The sequence below is a fragment of the Morus notabilis genome, unplaced genomic scaffold (genome assembly GCF_000414095.1).
Source record: "Morus notabilis unplaced genomic scaffold, ASM41409v2 Scaffold87, whole genome shotgun sequence".
Lineage (NCBI taxonomy): Eukaryota > Viridiplantae > Streptophyta > Magnoliopsida > Rosales > Moraceae > Morus > Morus notabilis.
In genome coordinates this window covers 708,812-727,614 of record NW_010366183.1, presented here as the reverse complement: position 1 = coordinate 727,614, position 18,803 = coordinate 708,812, and the positions used below count along the sequence as shown (strand labels likewise).

At 33.8% G+C, this 18,803-nt stretch overlaps 1 protein-coding gene and 1 non-coding gene across 2 annotated transcripts; one reads left to right on the top strand and one right to left on the bottom strand.

Moving 5' to 3' along the window:
• Nucleotides 1–1,107: 1,107 nt before the first annotated feature.
• On the top strand, nt 1,108–2,186 carry LOC112093870. Its single transcript, XM_024173283.1, has 3 exons — nt 1,108–1,441; nt 1,562–1,652; nt 1,775–2,186. The coding sequence occupies exons 1-3, from the start codon at nt 1,108–1,110 to the stop codon at nt 2,184–2,186; spliced, it is 837 nt and encodes a 278-aa protein (XP_024029051.1).
• Nucleotides 2,187–18,319: 16,133 nt separating this feature from the next.
• On the bottom strand, nt 18,320–18,392 carry TRNAK-CUU. Its single transcript has one exon. It is a non-coding gene; the product is annotated as a tRNA-Lys (tRNA).
• Between the last annotated feature and the right edge of the window lie 411 nt (nt 18,393–18,803).

The window sequence follows — 18,803 nt, the reverse complement described above, 5'->3', positions numbered from 1 at the left end:
AGTGTGGAAGTGGTCCCAAAAATATGGGGACCACGTGTACGGCTCAGGTTGAAGTGCAATTTGCACTGTCGGCATATTAAGATTTTTATTTTTATTTTTTTGACAAAATCGGCATTACTCTAAAGAGAAGGGAAAAAATAATTTTCATTTCTCAAAAAAAAAAAAAAAAAAAAAGAGGGTTCATGTATATGATAAAATACTTGTGATCTAATATTTGTCGTTTAATATTTTATCACAATTATTTTAAAAGATAATGTTTATCTTGTAACCTTGGATATAGTAATTGTTTCGCTGGCAAAATTATTAAAACAAAAAAAAGAGCGAATGGAGTGGGACCCACAGGGCTAAATATTCTAGTCACGTGGTCCACTTCAGTGGTCAGTGGTTGGATTTTTTTATCTATGGGGTGGGATCTCATTGGTCCCGTCAATGTCCGTACACATGACGCTCAACTTTCTTGCTTGATGACGTCACTCTAAATCCTTCAATATTTTTTTCTTTTATTTTTGTGGACATTAAAAAAAATATATATGTAAAAAAATTCGGCAGACAAGATTCTCATTTCTTCTACGTTTGAAAAACTGTACGGACGACTCCACGTGGTCTAGAATGATTAATGATAGTTCTGTTGTGGTGAATTCCAATGGTTAATAACATTATAAAATTGGTAGATTCATTCATGTGAGGTGTTTGAAATATCAAAATGACAGTTGGAAGGCAATTATAGTATCTATCAATGAATGGTATAATTTTTCCGAGCAAAAAATTATATGAATGCTTTTTCACAATATAATAATGATAATTATTATAGTATCTATCAAGAAGAAATAATAAATATTGAATGATAGTGGCGAAATTGTTGGTAAATCGGTTGTGACCCCTTTTAGATCAGCTAATTTCGTCCTTTTAATCAGCTTTTGTTTCGGGAAGATGTATAGTTGAAAATTCTGTTTTTGCCCAAGAAGCGGTGCAAACCATTAAAAGATTGAGGAGAAAACGTGGTTTGATTGGTTTAAAGATGGACATAAACAAGGCATATGATCGGTTGGAGTGGACTTCATTTATCGTGTCTTAAGGGCAAATGAATTTGATGATAAATTTTGTGATATGGTCATGTTTTGTGTGCGGTCAGTTTCTTTCTCGGTACTTCTTAATGGGAGTCCATTGACGGATTTTAGGTCAGTTAGGGGTTTGCGTCAGGTAGATCCGCTATTGCCTTATCAGTTCATTCTATGCTTGGAAGTGCACTCAAAACTTATTGATAGGGAGCAAGTGCCTGGTCACATCTACGGAGTCCGAATTGCCTCTTCAGCCATCCCTATTAACCATCTTATGTTTGCGGATGACACTTTTCTATTTTGCAAGGGTAGCTTGAATGAAGTTGAAGCTTTGATGAGATGTGTTGCGGAGTATGAAGCTTGGTTGGGTCAACGTGTGAGAAGTCAGGAATTCCCTTCTCCCTAAACCCTCACGAGATTAGGCGAAGTATTCTTGCAGCCACCAGTTTTCATGTGTTGCGTGGTGATGAAGTCTATTTGGGTAATCTTTTATTTCTATCTAGGAACCGTGGGGCCAATTTCACGTTCCTATGAGATAAGGTTTGCTGCCGGCTTGAGGGATGGAAGGCCCGATTGCTATCTTGGAGTGGGAAGGTGACGATGATTAAAGTTGTTGTCCAAAATGTTCCAATTTATACTATGTCTACCTACTGAGTTCCACAAATCATCTGTGATGATTTAGACAAGCTAACTCGGCGATGATTCTGGTGGACGAGAGGCCAAGACAAAGGGCGTTATTTTGTGTGGAAGGATTGGAATTTGCCGTGTAAACCAAAAGCGTTGAGAGGACTCGGGTTTCAGAAGTTTAGTGACTTTAATCTAGCCCTCCTTTCCAAACTAGCGTGGAATTTGCTTTTTGGAAAGTCCGGTGTGTGTAATGACATACTTAAGCAGAAGTATCTAAAAGAGGTCTCCTTGTGGGATGTTGAGGCAAAGGGATCAGACTCTTTTGTTGGGCATGGGATCCTCGACGTGAAAAATTTGGTAGTGAAAGGTGGCTTTTATTTGGTTGGTGATGGCTCTCATCTATTGAAATTTGGTCAAGACCTTGGATTCCTTCCTTGGAATCAGGCCTTCCTAGAGAAGCTTTCAATCCAAGCCCTTCCTCTGTTGCGTTTCTCCCTTTAGACTACCACCGTGTTAATGAGCTTTTGTTGTCGGGGTCGTGGTCCTGGAATGTTCTGTTGCTGATGACCTTTTTGATGGCCAATCTAAAGAGGCCATTCTGAAAATTTCCCCTCTCATAGCCCCTACAAATGACTCTTTGGTGTGGAGAAAGGCTATGAATGAGGCTTTTTCTGTGAAAAACGCCTATTGGTTTACTCGTACAGTTCCTTCGCAACATTCAAATGAGGCGTGGTAGCGTATTTAGAAGCTTCACATCCATGAACAACTCAAGATGTTTCTTTGGAGGATGGCTGCAGGGGTGCTCCCTATTAGTGAACACTCGGTGTCACCCTTAAGCATGGCATTATCTTCTCCACCAGCTTCGGTCAACCCAATAGTCTCTCCATCAACTTCAATCAACCCAATAATCTCTCCACCATATGCAGAAACGAAATCAGCTCCAACAATATTTCTTGATTCGCTATAACTAATTCTCTGTTTTAAATGTTTTGCTTCGAATTTTGAAAACCACAGTTATCCTTTCCTTGTAATACCGGTAAACAAACCTATACATGCATGTAAATATCAATTTTATCTAATGAAAATCATTCAATTCATCTAGTTTATTATGGTATCAGAGCTTTTCCTCTTACGAGATTGATCCTACCCATGTTCCAAGTTTTTTTTCTCTCTCTTCATAAATGGCCACTGATACCTCTGATAGCAATCCTAAACCTGTTGTTGTTGTTCTTCCTAATCCTACACAGAATTTAATTACCATCAATGTTGCTGCTCAGTTAGCTCTAAAGTTCACATATCTCAATTATTTCTCTTGGAAGGCTCAATTCAATGCCTTGTTTTTTAGTTTGGGTCTTCTTGATTATCTTGATGGTACGCTCGTATGCCTCTTACTAACAATTGACAAAATGGCCAATCTGTTTCCAATCCAGATTATCTCCTATGGTGCCGTCAAGATCATCTCATTCTTCATGTTATTCTTGTATCCTTAAGTGAGTGCAATTCCCTTGGTCTCATCTGTAACATCTAGTCAAGAGGCCTGGACTCGTCTATCTCGTCTTTATGCTAAGCAGTCCAACACACACATCATTCACTTGAAGGACAGACGCTCTATGATCACCTATGGAACTTCTACTGTTATTGACTTCCTCATATCCATCAAGAGAACTACAAATGAACTGACTACTCTTGACGTTCCCCAAAGTGATGCTGATCTCTCTTTTACACCACTCGTGGTCTTAGACCAGCCTACAATGAACTTGTTACAGCTTTGCAGACTAGAGATTCTGTGGTACCTTTTGAAGAATTGTTTGATAAGATGACCGGTCATGAAACTTTCCTCCTTCACAATGACGCAAATCCTAATCCCGCCTCACCTACTGCAAATCTATCAAAAACCTCTCACCCTCTCTCTCGTTCATCTCAATCTGTTTTTCCCTTTCCTTCCCTTAGCCTTCTACCAAATCCTTCCTCCACACACAAATCTTCCAAGTTTAATGCTCATTTCCCAAATGCTTCCCACTACAACCCAGTTGTCTATTAATTCTATGGCCAGCGTGGCCACGATGCCAAAAAATGTTTCAAGCTTTTTCCTCACCTACATTCTCAACATCCTTCAACAAATCATATCAAAACCACTTATCATGCTCAAAATCCATGGATAATGGATTCTAGTGCCTCACATCACGTCACGTCTCAAGTGTCCAATTGATCCCTCCATCATCCTTACAAGGGTCCCGATGATATTGTCATTGGTGACGGTTCAGGTTTGAAAATTATACATGCTGGTTCCTTATCTCTCTTTCATTCTTTTCATTTATCTAATGTCTTGTGTGTTCCCTCCATTAAACAAAATCTTATCTCTGTCTTTAAGTTTTGTCGCTCTAATAAAGCTTCTATTGAATTCTTTCTTTCTCACTTTATTGTTAAGGATTTATGCACCGGGACTACTCTACTTCGCGGAAGGAATCGACATGATCTTTATGAATGGCCAACTGCCGAATGTGTAAATAAAAGCTCATTCATGGCTCTCTCTACCAGTATGATTGATAAAGCTTCTCCGGTTGTGTGGCATGGGCGGCTAGGACATACTTCTTATAAAACACTTAGGTCTCTTGTCAAATCTAGTTTAGTGTCACTTTCGTCTACTATTTCTTCAGATTTTCAATGTGATTCTTGTTTATTTAATAAAAGCCAACGTCTTCCGTTTAGTCACTCTAATTTAGAAAGTCGTGCACCTCTTGATTTGGTTTATACTGATTTTTGGGGGCCATCTTTGGTTCAATCTATTGATGGATTTTATTATTACATAATTTTTGTTGATCATTTTACCAAATATGTTTGGCTTTATCCTTTACGCTTAAAATCAGATGTGTTTACTAATTTTCGTTACTACAAGGGAGTTGTTGAAATTTTTTTTAATCGCTCTATAGTCTCAGTTTATTCAGATGGTAGTGGTGAATACGTTGCACTTAAAGATTTTTTAAGCACTATGTGTATTCAACATCTCAAAACACCTCCCCAGACACCTTAGCGCAATGACACTGCCGAAAGGCGACATAAACACATTGTTGACACTAGGCTCACTCTTCTTCAGCAAGCAAAAATTCATCTAAAATACTGGTCTTATGCTTTTCAAACTATTGTTTATTTAATAAATTGCTTACCTACACCAATACTCAATTTTTCCTCTCCTTATGAAAACTTTTTAATCGGAAACCGAATTATAATAAACTTAAAGTTTTTGGTTGTCTTTGTTTCCTTAGCTAAAACCTTACACCTCTCATAAACTAGAACCAAAGTTTTCTCCATGTCTGTTTCTTCGTTATTCTCTTAATCAAAGTGCCTATTTTTGTGTAGATATTAAATCTAACAAAATTTATACTTCTCGTCATGTTCGATATGTTGAAACAGATTTTCCTTTCACAAAATTATCCATTAATTTTTCAATTTCTTACAACGATTGGATTTTGTCTTCTCTTATTTTTTTCTCAAGTCAATATTTCTCCTCTTATATATTCTCCTGGTTCTACGTCCATGTATGTTGCCGAGTCACAACCACCAATTCAAGATCCCACAGTTGCTCTATTGCACGCGCTGCCTAGACCATCTACAACATCATCGCCCTCTCTTTCTGTGACGTCAGGTCATACTGTGTGTGACTCATCCTCTTTACCATCTTCTTCCACTACATCTCCTATGTGTGTCTCTCCCTTTGCATCTACTCACCAAACTGCTCCAACTTTTTCTCGACCAGAGTTTCTCTTACCTTCCAATCCCCCCTCTCATGCCATGACTACTCGCTCAAAAGATAATATCTTCAAACCAAACGTCTATACCAAGTTGGTACAACCCATCCTTTACTTAACTTTATTGAACCCACATGTGCTACACAAGCAATAGAACATGTTGAATGGTAGTAGTCCATGTCTGATGAACTTACTGCACTTAATTCGAAATGGTACATGGGAACTAGTTCCTTCCTCTTTCTCTTAGAATGTTGTTGGTTGTAAATGGGTGTTTCGAATAAAGTGCAACCTCGATGGTTCCATCTCTAAGTACAAAGTTTGCCTTGTTGCCAAGGGATTTCACCAACGGCTTGGTGTGGATTTTCATGACACCTTTAAGCCCTGTTCATTTCACCGATTCAAGTTTAGAATTCAAGTTTTGCTACAGTAAAAGGTTCTCAGAAACAGTCACATCTAACTTTTTTGCTACAGTAAAAAGATCTCACATAAACTCACATCTCAACTTGAATTAGAAACTCGAATCAGCGAACTAAACAGGCCCTTAGTCCAGTTGTTAAGCCAACTATTATTTACCTTGTTCATAGTCTTGCGTTGTCCCATGGATGGTCTCTTTGGATGTTAACAATGGCCTTAGAATTTGAGTTTTACTACAGTAAAAGGCTATTAGAAATAGTCACATCTAACTTTTTTACTACAGTAAAAAGATCTCACATAAAGTCACATCTAAACTCGAATTAGAAACTCGAATCAGCGAACTAAACGGGCCCTTAGTCCAGTTGTTAAGCTAACTATTATTTACCTTGTTCGTAGTCTTGCGTTGTCCCATGGATGGTCTCTTTCGATGTTAACAATACCTTTTTACATGGCAACAACCTCCAGGTTTTATAGATCGCTCTCATCTGACCTTTGTGTGTAAACTTCGCAAGGCCATTTATGGCATCAAACAGGCTCCGCGAGTGTGGTACAATGAACTGAAGGGTTTTTTTCTCTCCTATGGGTTTGTAAACTCCAATAGTGATGCTTCTTTTTTATTTATCGTACTAAAACCATCACGCTCTACTTTCTGATCTATGTAGATGATTTGATCGTCACTGGCAACAACAATGACTTTTTATCTCATTTCTGCAAGCTCTAGCAACCTACTACTATGTGAAAGATCTTGGTGATCTTCATTATTTTCTTAGCATTCGGGTTCTTCCTACTAAATCTAGATTACTTTTAACTCAACACAAGCACATCCGTGACTTACTAGAGAAGACTAACATGTCTGGTGCAAAGGAGTCAGCAATGCCCATGTCTTCTACTCAGTTTCTTCAGCTCAATGATCGATCATTGCCAGCTGACACTATAAAGTTCTGACAAGTTATTGGCGTTCTAAAATATTTGTCTCTCACTAGACCAAATATCTCTTATGCTGCAAACAAGCTAGCACAGTTCATGCATTCTCCCTCTAAAAATCATTGGTCCGCTGCTAAGAGAGTCTTGCAGTATTTAAAGTCCACCATAAATCATGGCCTCTTTCTTAAACGTCATCAGAGTACTCATATTATAGCTTTTACAGATGCCGATTGGGCTAGCACTCGAGATGATTACACATCCACATCAGCTTATATTGTCTACCTCGGTGGTAATATTATTTCTTGGTGTTCAAAGAAACAAAAGTTTGTTGCTCATTCCTCAACTGAAGCAGAATATAGAGCTCTTGCCTCTTGTGCCTCTGAATTACTTTGGATTAACAAACTACATACTGAACTACATGCTACCAGTTCATCGCTTCCACAGATATTCTGTGATAACATTGGCGCGGCGTATCTCTCCGTCAATCTCGTGTTTCATTCGAGGATGAAGCATATCTCCATTGATTATTACTTTGTCCATGACCACGTCGCTCGTGGTTTGTTTAGTGTTTCTCATATCTCTTCTAAAGATCAACTTGTTGATGCCCTCACAAAACCTTTGTCTTCACTTTCCTTTCACTAGCTACGATCCAAGATCGGTATCTCCAATGGGAGCACCGTCTTGCGGGGGCATAATAGTGAACACTCAGCGTCACCCATAAGCATGGTATTATCTTCTTCATTAGCTTCGGTCAACCCAATAGTCTCTCCATCAACTTCAGTCAACCTAACAATCTCTCCATCATATGCAAAAATGAAATTAGCTCCAACAATATTTCCTAATTCTCTGTAACTAATTCTCTGTTTTAAATGTTTTCTTTTGAATTTTGAAAACCACAGTTATCCTTTCCTTGTAATACGGGTAAACAAACCTGTACATGCATCTATTTATATACCTCGTGTAAATATCAATTTTATCTAATGAAAATCATTCAATACATCTAATTTATTACTCCCAACTAAATCTAAATTAGCTTCTATTTTGAGATCTCCTGAGGTGTGTGGTTTATGTAGCAAAAGGGAGGAATTTGAGGGACATCTATTCCTTAAGTGCAGGGAAGCAAGAAGAATTTGGTTTGCTAGCCCTTAGAGTATTAGATCCGAATATTTGCCTATCTGGTCTAAATGTGGTGCTTTGGTTATTAAAACCCCCTCATGGTGTTGACTTTTTATCTTTTGTCTTATGGGGTATTATTACTTTCTACCATCGCTGGAAAGTCCGCAATTTGGTCATGTTCGATTGTGGTAGGGTGGAGGATCATGAAGTGTTGAACAAAGTCCAGCTCCCAATTGCGGAACACTAAGAGCCCATTTGGTTGAAGGATTCGTTCTCTGATTCGAATCATGGTTCATGGTTCGCTACATTATTTTCTCTCATAAAAAACACACGTGAATTGAAAATGGTTTTAATCTCATGATTTTAATCCATGAACCAAACGGGCTCTAAGCTTCTCGCCCGCGTACTCAGGCTGATGAAAGAGGCTCTATTGATAGATGGGCCATTGAGGATTATGAAGTATATTGACACTGTCTTAATAAAGCCTCGTATGACTCCATTATATGTTTCGATGCTTCGTTTGCTAATGGTAAGGCTGGTTTGTGTGTTGCTTGGAGGCATAGCCGTGGAACAATTAAGGTTTGGACCATGTCATATTTTGATAAGGGGCTTTTCAATAAAGTCATCTTTGTTAGCAAAATAATAATAATAATAATAATAAATATTGAATGAAGTTTTACTTAACAAGTTAAGGGTTTTCTCACTAAAACACTTCTCGTTACGGAGTACATGTTTAGTTTGAGTTCAAACTATCCTGATTTTGATTCAAATAACGTCTTCTCTCACAAAAAAAATTAAATTTAATAAGTTTCTATTACAACGTGCTCTCTCATAAAATTTGAATGCTAATTTGAACCTTCAAACCAAACAAGCACTAAGTTGTTAAGAGTTCAGATGCATATGTGAAATTGTTGAAGGTACACAGGTACCGACACATGACGGCCTTATAACTTAAAACTCTTTTCACATATAAAATTGGCACTAAAATGTATTATCTTTTTAAAAATATTTGAATGTAATTTACACGATAGGAACAAATAAAAAAAACAGCCTAATTTACACTAATTAAGTGAATAAAAACATTTTTCATTTACATTTTGAAATAGAAGTGTAGCTAAAAGGAGTTTTGGTGAACAAGTTGGTGCTTAGTAACACAAATAAAGAAATAAATCTTATATTTGCACACAAATATGAGTCTTCCTTTTTTTGTATGCCTCTTTCTTTCCTTCTTCCCTCTCTCTTTTCGTCTACTTTTGAATCCCCTTTTCATAGTCAAGCATTCGTAATTATCTTTTTATTTTTTAAAAATTATTTATGACTATGATTAATTAGAATAAAACGTGAAAACTACAGCTTGAGATATATTATGCAGTTCGACCACTATATGATTAAAAAAATGATTTTTTAGCTATTAAGAAAAGTTGATAACTACAACTTCAAAGAAGATAAAAGAAAAAAAGAACAAAATCGTCAATCAATGTTGAAATTGTTTTCGTGCGCAACATCCTGAAAACGTTAGCGTTACCATGACCCCTTTCATGTTTCAATAAAGGGGAGAATTTTACAAAAATTAGAGTACAGAAAAAAAATCAACCTTATACCTCTGATTTTAATTGTTAAATTTGTATTATAATTTATCAATTCTACACATTTTTTAATTTTAATTTCATCAAATTTAGTATTAAAAAATAAACAAGTATCCTATTTTAAAAAAGTCTTTGACTAAAGAGACCGGTTTCATGAGAACAAGAACATCAACAAGTCGCTAATGTTTTTCTCTATAAATTGTAATAATAACAAACAAATAAACCACTAAATCTTTTTTTTTTCTAATGCCTGAAAATAAATCCTAACTATGCTAAAAGAGCCGAATTTGGCTCCACTATTCATCCTTCGTCGTCATAAATGCACCGTTTAGTTTTTTTTTTTTTTTCTCTCTTTTTCCATACCTCTTTTTTTTTTCTTTTTTTTTTTTTTTTTTTTTTTTTTTTTTTTCCTTCCCTCTTTTTTTTTTTTTTTTTTTTTTTTTTTTTTTTTTTTTTTTCATTTTAACCCTCTTAGTTCTTTCTCTTATTTTCTATAACCTATTAAATCTCAAATCCTACTCTAAATCAATCTCAAATTCCTGATATATAACAGAGTGAAGGTGTAGCTATTTTTCATGGTAGTTTAAAATATCTGGTTCTAAGAGTTTTACGTCTTTAGCTTCAACTTGTTTCTTTATTTTTTATTTGATCTCATAATTTATGTTCATCATAGTAGTTTAAAAGGAGGAGTTTTAAGTGATTTACTTTTTTTTTTCCTTTTAATTTAAATTTTAACTCTTTTTTTGTTATCTTATAATTTAGAGTGTTTCATTGTACTTTTATAATTAATATTAATGTTGTGTTTAGTTTGAGGGTTCAAATCAGGATAGTTTCAGTTTTAGAATTAGAACCATAATTTATGGTTTGAATTTGAGGTCCAAACCATAGTTCTGGAATCAGAATCAGAAACAGATGTTTGAACCATCTAAAATCAAAGGGGGAGGTGGTTTTATTTTTTGGGGTAATTCTAGTTTAAAACATCACATCAGGATGTAAACTTTGAACCAGAACCATCCAAACCAAACACTGATTTTAAGAACCATTTTTTACTTTTTACAAACAAACAAATAAAGGTTTGAACCATAATCACGGTTTCAATTTTAGAACCCTCATACCAAATGCAACTTAAATGTAACCTTAAACTACTATTAACATGCACTCTTTTTTCTTCCTCCAAAAAAATTGAGTGTGAGAATTCAATCTCTATATCACTTAATATATACTCTTTTTAAATTTTTAGTAAAGTTTTTCTTTTATTTTTTTATTATTTTTTGTATTTTAAATCTTATATTTTACATTATAAAAACTTTAATCACAGCTTAATACTCATACTTACGCTTTATTCATTTCACTGATTCGAGTTTTGTTACAGTAAAAAATTCTCAGAAACAGTCATATCTAACTTTTTTTATTATAATAAAAAAATTCTCACATAAAATTACATCTCAACTCAAATTAGTGAATTAAACGGTTCTTAAACTAGCCTTTTGAAAAAAAAAAAAAAAAAAAAACTATTACCATGTGGACACGTGGAGACGACACATAGATATTACTCACGTGCACAAACACGATGCATCACTTGTACAAACCTGACACATGGGAACCGCCGGGGATATGATGCGACAGCACTCATAGTATAGTGTGTGAGAATGAGTGGTTACAAAGCTCTTGTTTTTGACTCTTTCATTTTCATTGGCATTTGCATGGAAATCCGAAATAAAAACAAAAAAAAATAATCTTCTATAGTTATCATTTTTTTTTTCCTTTTTCCCTTAATTTTTCAAGGGCACTCTTATTTTTATTTGATTAATCAAGTTTAGTTAAAACTAAGCTTTCACAAACAACGAACGGAATCATTGCCACCACACTTTCCACTTACTTCAACTAAATCATTATTGTCATAATTATTATTTTTTATGTATTTTGAAAAATAAAAAATTTACTATTTAGACCTTTTACTTATTTTTGATAAATATTCTTTTATTAGTATAATTATTTAATTAAAAATATTATAAATAAAAAATAAAAGATAAAAATCTTAACTCATTCACTTTTAAAGAGTATTTATCAAGATTATTTATATTTTTTTAATCACGGCCCACACTGATCACACTTACAAATAACAATATTAGTTTGGGGTGATTTTTAAATTAGATAACAAACAACATTGGTGTTAATTATTATTTTTTGAACTATAATTCATAATTTGGCTGCTCTTGGGTATTATTGGTTCAGAATAACGGTCCACTTCCCTCAAAAAAATAAAATATAATAAAATATAATAACGGTCCACAAGTATCAGAATTTAAAATGTCATGTTTTTTTTTTTTTCTAAAAGAAAGAAATGTGCACTTTTTTTTTGGCCAACTTTAGGACAATTGTGGGTCTATGATTTGATTAATGTGTTATGTTGAAACATGTGGGCTTGATTTTGGTGGAACTGTAGGGCAAATCTCCAATTAACATAATTTGATTGAGTACCCCTTATTTTATCTTTTTTCCTTTCAACTTTTCTAAGCGGCCAATTATTCTTTAATTTGACATTTTGTATAATTGTTTTCTTTACGAGTATCATTGCGGATCGTTGTATGTAGGAGTGCTCAATTATATATACGAGTACTTTTCATTTTGACAAACAGGCTGCTCCTAAATCCTAATTTCTTCCCCGTTGGTTTAGAAAATCAAAGGATCCATAATTATAAAGCTTACTTTATTCATTAATTCAATAACTTGCATAATTTAGGATGAGAATTACTACTCACAAAAAAAAAAAAGAGAATTACAATACGTCTGTATCAAGTTGTATAACGAGATTTCTTTAGTGGATATAATGAAAATCCTTTTTGATAAGTAATTTTAAACCAACGGATATAAATCAAGTTCTATTAATTTTGTATATTCTTTTTATGTGATTTGAATGAGATTTAATGTTTAGAAACATGCGCTACCGAGAGAGACACTCTACTGTAAAAAAAACTCATAGTATCTATAGAAAAAAGAGCTTTATTGCTGCTATAAAATTTTAACCGAGGAGATTACCCCAATCTTATTATTAATTTAAGTAGGATAAGATTTTGTTTTGAAATAAAAATTTGTACGTTAGTTATAGTAATTAGGCATCGTTCATTTCACCGATTCGAGTTTTCTTACAGTAAAAAATTCTCAGAATACAGTCACATCTAACTTTTTTACTACAGTAAAAAGTTCTCACATAAAATTAAATCTCAACTCGAATAAAAAATTCGAATCAACAAACTAAACGGACCCAAATGGAGAGTTGAGTACATTTTAAAAAAAGTGATGAATTAGTACTTTAGACAAATAAAAAAAAAGGTGAATTAGTAGATAACTTACAGTACAGAATCCATAAATAAGATTTGGTGGGTATATATATATATACCCCAGTGCATTGGATTGCTTAGCACAGAAGGCATCTCATTAGATTAGGCAGAACTTGTTTAAAGCCTTCACATGATATAATTACCTGATCACTTTGTAGTTTAATACCTTTCCTCACGTTGCTCCCTTTTGAAGGAAAATACACAGTGAGGAAAATTAGTAAGTGAATTTCGAATATTATTAAAAAATTGTTGATTTTCAAATATTATAAAGTGTTGTTTGTAACAAACCCATGTGAGATACTTTTGGGTTCCTATTACTTTTCCTGGAAAGTTGATGATATCTTAATTTGCAAAACAGTGATTTATGCTTGGTCAACTTACAACATTCACCTTCAGGAGAAAAAAAAAAGAAAAGAAGGGGAAAATAAAATAAAGTAGACTATAAATGAAGAAGAGCGTACATAAGTATATGCTGAAGAAATTCATTTAAGAAACTGTTTGGAGCTACCAATTACTCTTTTGTAATCATTACACCTACTACTACCACTCACATTGAGCAGCAGAAAACAAGTTAATTAAAAAACTGTTAAGCATGATGATTAAGGTAGCAGATTCATTTAATACACTAAATTGGATAGGATAATTATGTGTTACAGGTATTCTTACCTTATTTATAGGGCACGGTTTTGAACCATAATAATTTTATTAAGTTCTATTAAATTGACATGCTTGTGGAAGCATCTTAAGGCAGGGACTATTGACATCAATTGCACGGTTTAAATTGGCCGCGTTAATTTCACTGATTCAAGTTTAGAATTCGAGTTTTATTACAGTAAAAAGCTCTCAGAAACAGTCATATCTAACTTGTTTATTATAGTAAATGGCTCTTACATAAAGTCACATATCAACTCGAATCAACGAACTAAATTGGCCCTAAATGTCTCTTAGAAATATTGGGTGTAACAATGTTGTCCAAAGAATTCAACCCCATACAATATGTTACATGTAGTGTTTGATTCAATTTCAATGCTCTCGAAGGCATTAGGCCATATAGTAAGATGACTTTGTCATAGAATCCCAAGTTCTCTTAATCGATTCTCATGTAATCTGATGCTTCATAATTAAATTTTATCGATGAGTTATTTTTTCATGTACCACCAAACGAAGTTCTCAAACTAGGTATCTATAAAAAAAAAAATTGATTTTTATTTTTTTTTATTTTTAAGTGTGTTCTAAGTTGGCAGCTACGTACGTATAGATGTCCATATAATACTGTTGTAGTATAGATAAAAGGCATGCGTTGATTGAGGCACCAAAATAGGTATGTAATGAGTGTCCTTTGAGAATGGAGAACGACAAAAGAGACTATGGTATGGGACAATGCTTAGAGTCATGGCCCTTATAATGCGTTTTAAGAAACTCATAGAAAGCAAAAAAGGAAGAAAAAAAAAAAAAAGTTTGGAACTTTTGGTCAGCATCATATCAGATTGGGTTCTGTTATTTATGGTAATGGATTTCCGTGGCTTTCAATTTATAGTAAAAGCTCTTCACACACAACAAAGTCCTCAATCAATAGTCCACTTTTCAAGCCAGGATATGTAATATATAATATATAATATAATATATATCTATGTTTTCACTTTTTTTTTTTTTTTTTGGTTAAACGTTTTCACAAGCTGTTTAAACCTTCTTCTGCTTCCTTCTCATAGAATACTTTTAAAACAAATTTTGACTCGTTAATTTGCGCTAGCTATATATACACACGCACACATATAACACGTCACATCTAAAACTATTTATCACAACATTGAGTCCTTGAAAATCCTATCAACAGTCGAGTTGGTTTGACTATGTGGCATCTTTTCCGTTAACAAGAAAAAAAAAAGTCCGTTAACATTCCTTTTACACAAAAGTTCATGAAGTTTCCCAAGGAGATGGCAAAAAAAAAAAAAAAAAAAAAAAAAAAAATCCTATATATTCCGACATAAGTACACCTATAGCCCACAATTATTCTCTTCTTTCGGGAATTTTCCATTCTATTTCCTTTTCCGGTGAGAGGTTCTATCAAAGATGAATGACTTTGTTAAAAAAGTTTCAATCCCTTATCTACTTAATTAACACTAGTAAGTTCATTAGGATCATGGTAATCAATAGTTTCCAATAATTAAACCCTATGAAAGCCGACTTTGCAGGAGTCAAGTGTGGTGGTTATTTGACATAATTCTTGACATAAAAACCAAAACAAAACGAGAGAGAGATGCCATTTTTGGTAGGCCGAGCGCTTGGAAACTCCTGTAGGGTCACACGAAGTTAGGAAGGGTCATGGTTTTTGCATCAAACTAAAGGGTAAAGTGAAGGATCGTGATAATAATTAGTCTTGGTGCTCCAAATTAAGTTACCATTGTAGGTTACTAGATATAGTCATAGGCGGGTGCGCACACATATATATATATATATATATATTGTTGAAAAAAGTGTACGTGTGTTGTCCTATATAGAAAGTGAATGAAGATGTGAAATCGTTTATATACATAGAAGGATCTAAGACTTAATAGTCAATAGGTTAATCTTTTAGGTTAAGTTGAGCTCCTGAAGTGTATTGAGTTAATTTCGCATGTAGCGTCTTCCCAATAAATAGTATCAGAGTCAATATTTTGTATAAACTAGAGACGTTTGGTTCATGGATTAGAATAATGAGATTAGAACAATTTTTGATTTACGTGTATTTTTTATGACAGAAAACATTGTAGCGAATCATGAACCATGATTCAAATCGGGATATAAATTTCTCAACCAAACAACCTGTAATCACACTCAATTAGTGTTTCTGCAGTCAGTGCTGTTGGCGGTGCGGATGGTAGAGCAGTTTATATATGTGGTTTTGTTGAGCTAAAAACAATAGTTGATGAAGAGATGTGACTTGTGAGTTGTGACCCACATGACAGAAAATTTGACTAAGATGAGCAAGAACAACACCGACCTATGTAGATAACCAGATATAGACAAATATAGCTAGACCTAGTACGGATTTCAAGTTTTGCAATCACGTTAGACTTTACTTTGAAGTATAATAAACAAGAAATAAAAATCCTACCAAAATACTGTCCTATCTTATCCAATTAGATAATTTTAATTAATACTCCTTAAAATGGTATTATTAAAGATATTTAGGTTTCAATGTTGACTTATTGAATTTTGTCCATTTAGAGTAAATAATTTGACAAATTATTATCGATACTTTGACAGATATTGTCTGTGGGAGTTTCTGATAGCCCGTGGCAGGTGTAATTTAACAGACTATTGTTTAAAATTTGATAAATTATTATTTATAATTTAATAAATTATTATCAAAGAGGTATCACAGTAAAGGGGGTATTCGTATCTTAATACATGTATTTAATTTGAAAATGATGTGTTTAAAGATCAGTTTTTACAATTTTCTCTATTCAATTCGGTGTTATGCTTGCCTTCCTTCGGCCGGGCTATAACATTGTTTTTCTGATGCCTTTTGGGCCCACAAGCCCAATCACTGCCATGTTGGACCTTAGGCTAAGACGTAATGAAATAGGGAAAAATGAGACACGTCCGTTTAGTTCGCTGATTCGAGTTGAGATGTGATTTTATATGATAGTTTTTTACTACAATAAAACTTGAATTCTAAACTTGAATCGGTAAAATAAACGGGATTTAAAAAACTTCTTGTTATGATTTGGGTTAATCTTGATAATAAAGTTTACCTTCAATCTCATTTTAGTCCATAATTTTTAAAACATACTACATTTAGTCCCTCAGAGTTTATTTTATTTCAATTTTAGTCCCTCAGAGTTTATTTTATTTCAATTTCAGTCTTTCTGTTAGCTAAGTATTAAATATTTGACTAAATATGTGTAAATTAAGAAAAAAATATCAGAAACATCTAAAGTTTAAGGTCTATAAAAACAAAAGTTAATTTCCTCAAATAGTCTATAATTTTTAACAGTTTTCAAATTTAGTTGCTAATTTACACGGATTTCATCAAATATTTAACGCATAGTTAATGGAATGACAAAAACTCAAACAAAATAAACTTTAGAGACTAACTGTGGGACATTTTAAAAGTCAGGAACCAAAGTAATATTGAAGATAAAACTGTAAGGACCATTTGTAGGATTAATCCTTATGATCTTGTAAATCTTCAAAAACTTTTTATTCTTGATGTTACATTTCTCCAAAAGGGGTGGAAAATCTCACCTTCAAACTATTACCTAAATTATCTCTCTCTCTCTCTCTCTCCCCCACCCCCCCCCTCAGAGGCTTTGTTCCAACCAAATATGCTGCTGGCATGAGTTTTCCTATTTGAATCCAGTGACATCCATTATGGTGAACGTTTCTCGGCTAGATTTTCTTTCATATTGTTTTCTGTAATTGTGAAGTATTTTGATAACAAATTGTAGGTAACACGATAGACTACCATCGGTAATATGACTACGGTCAGTCACAGATAGACTTCCAAACATGATGGTAAATGTCAGACTACCATTAGTTACAAGGCAGAATACCGTTAGTGACGTGGTAAAGTAGACGGTGGAAAAGTAGTGACAGTTGTTTTCGCTTGGGCTAAACTCATTTTTAATTCTTTAGACCATAGGACGAATCTCAATTTGCCCCCAATCTTTAAAACCTCTCACGATTTTACGTGCCTTTTTTCTTCGATTAACAATCAAATAGATAAGAAATTTTAATTTCGGACAATTTAATAGATCAAATATTAAGAACATTTTGAATTTCGTCGGGACTAAAATGATCTTTAACACTCTTTCTAACAAGGTGGATTATACTTTAGACTACGTGGAAGATGGCATTGGGCAGTGGGTCAGTACCAAAAGCTCGGTATGATATAGTATGAGCCAGGCGTATTTTTAGAATATTCAGTTTTTTTTAGAGACGACAATATAGGTCACGATACCAACACGATTAAAAAACGACATGAATTTCACGGGTTAAGATTGAAAAAAAAGAGGTTCAGGTCAGAATTTGGTCGACCTGAAATTGACACGAAAAACACGGGTTAATTTCATATTGGACTCCGCCTAACCCAAACACGACATGAAACTCGTAAAAAACTAAAAAATGCATATATTTTTCATTACATATGTTTTTATTTTATTATAAACTTGTGATATCATGATAGTTATACTCAAAATCTTATACTATTATTTGCTTAATTTCAATAGACGTTATTGTATTTTAGTGTGTTATGAATTTTAAGTTATTTTTAATATGTAAAAAACTAAATAAAAATATACAATTTTCGTGTCAATTTCAGGTTCACAAGTCAATTTCGTATCACGAGTCATTTTTATGTTGTGTTGTGTCAATCCGTAAAGCGATCACGTCGTATTTATATTACGATTTTTAAAAAATTTCGTGCCGTGTTGATTACAAATTTAGAAAGACAATCAAAACACACCCCTAACTGTTTTTTAGCCTAGTATAGACAAATTTCAGTTCAAAAAACAGGAAAGAAACGCCCACCGTGGGGCTCGAACCCACGACCACAAGGTTAAGAGCCTTGCGCTCTACCGACTGAGCTAGACGGGCTGTAGGTGCTATTGTTGATATGCAGTGGATTTCTACTAGTTTACATTAGGATATTTCAAACGCAGCAGATACAATTTTTTAAACGTCAAATATCAAATTCAAATTTCATATATATTTTTAATTTCATATGATTTGGTAGTGAAAACACGTGTGTGTTATCCGTAACGTATTACATAAACCAAACAAACAAGGGAAAAAAATAAATAAAAAATCAAACCAAGACATTAACTGGAATCCAATTCAAGCATAAGCTCCAAGTACTTGGCGACACAAGATCCACCTTTCGTCAGTATTTTGCAAATGCAACAGGCTTGGTTTCAGAAAGCCAGATGTAGTACCACCAACGTTAGACTCTATTTCTATTTGACACGTAAAACAGAATCTCCACAAATGATCAGATCTACTTCTCAA

Coding starts and splice junctions, on each gene's coding strand:
- LOC112093870 (XM_024173283.1), top strand. CDS start 1,108: ATGGTCATGTTTTGTGTGCGGTCAGTTTCTTTCTCGGTACTTCTTAAT. Junction 1,442..1,561: donor GTTGGGTCAACGTGTGAGAA/GTCAGGAATTCC, acceptor ATTTCTATCTAG/GAACCGTGGGGCCAATTTCA. Junction 1,653..1,774: donor TGCTATCTTGGAGTGGGAAG/GTGACGATGATT, acceptor CTGGTGGACGAG/AGGCCAAGACAAAGGGCGTT.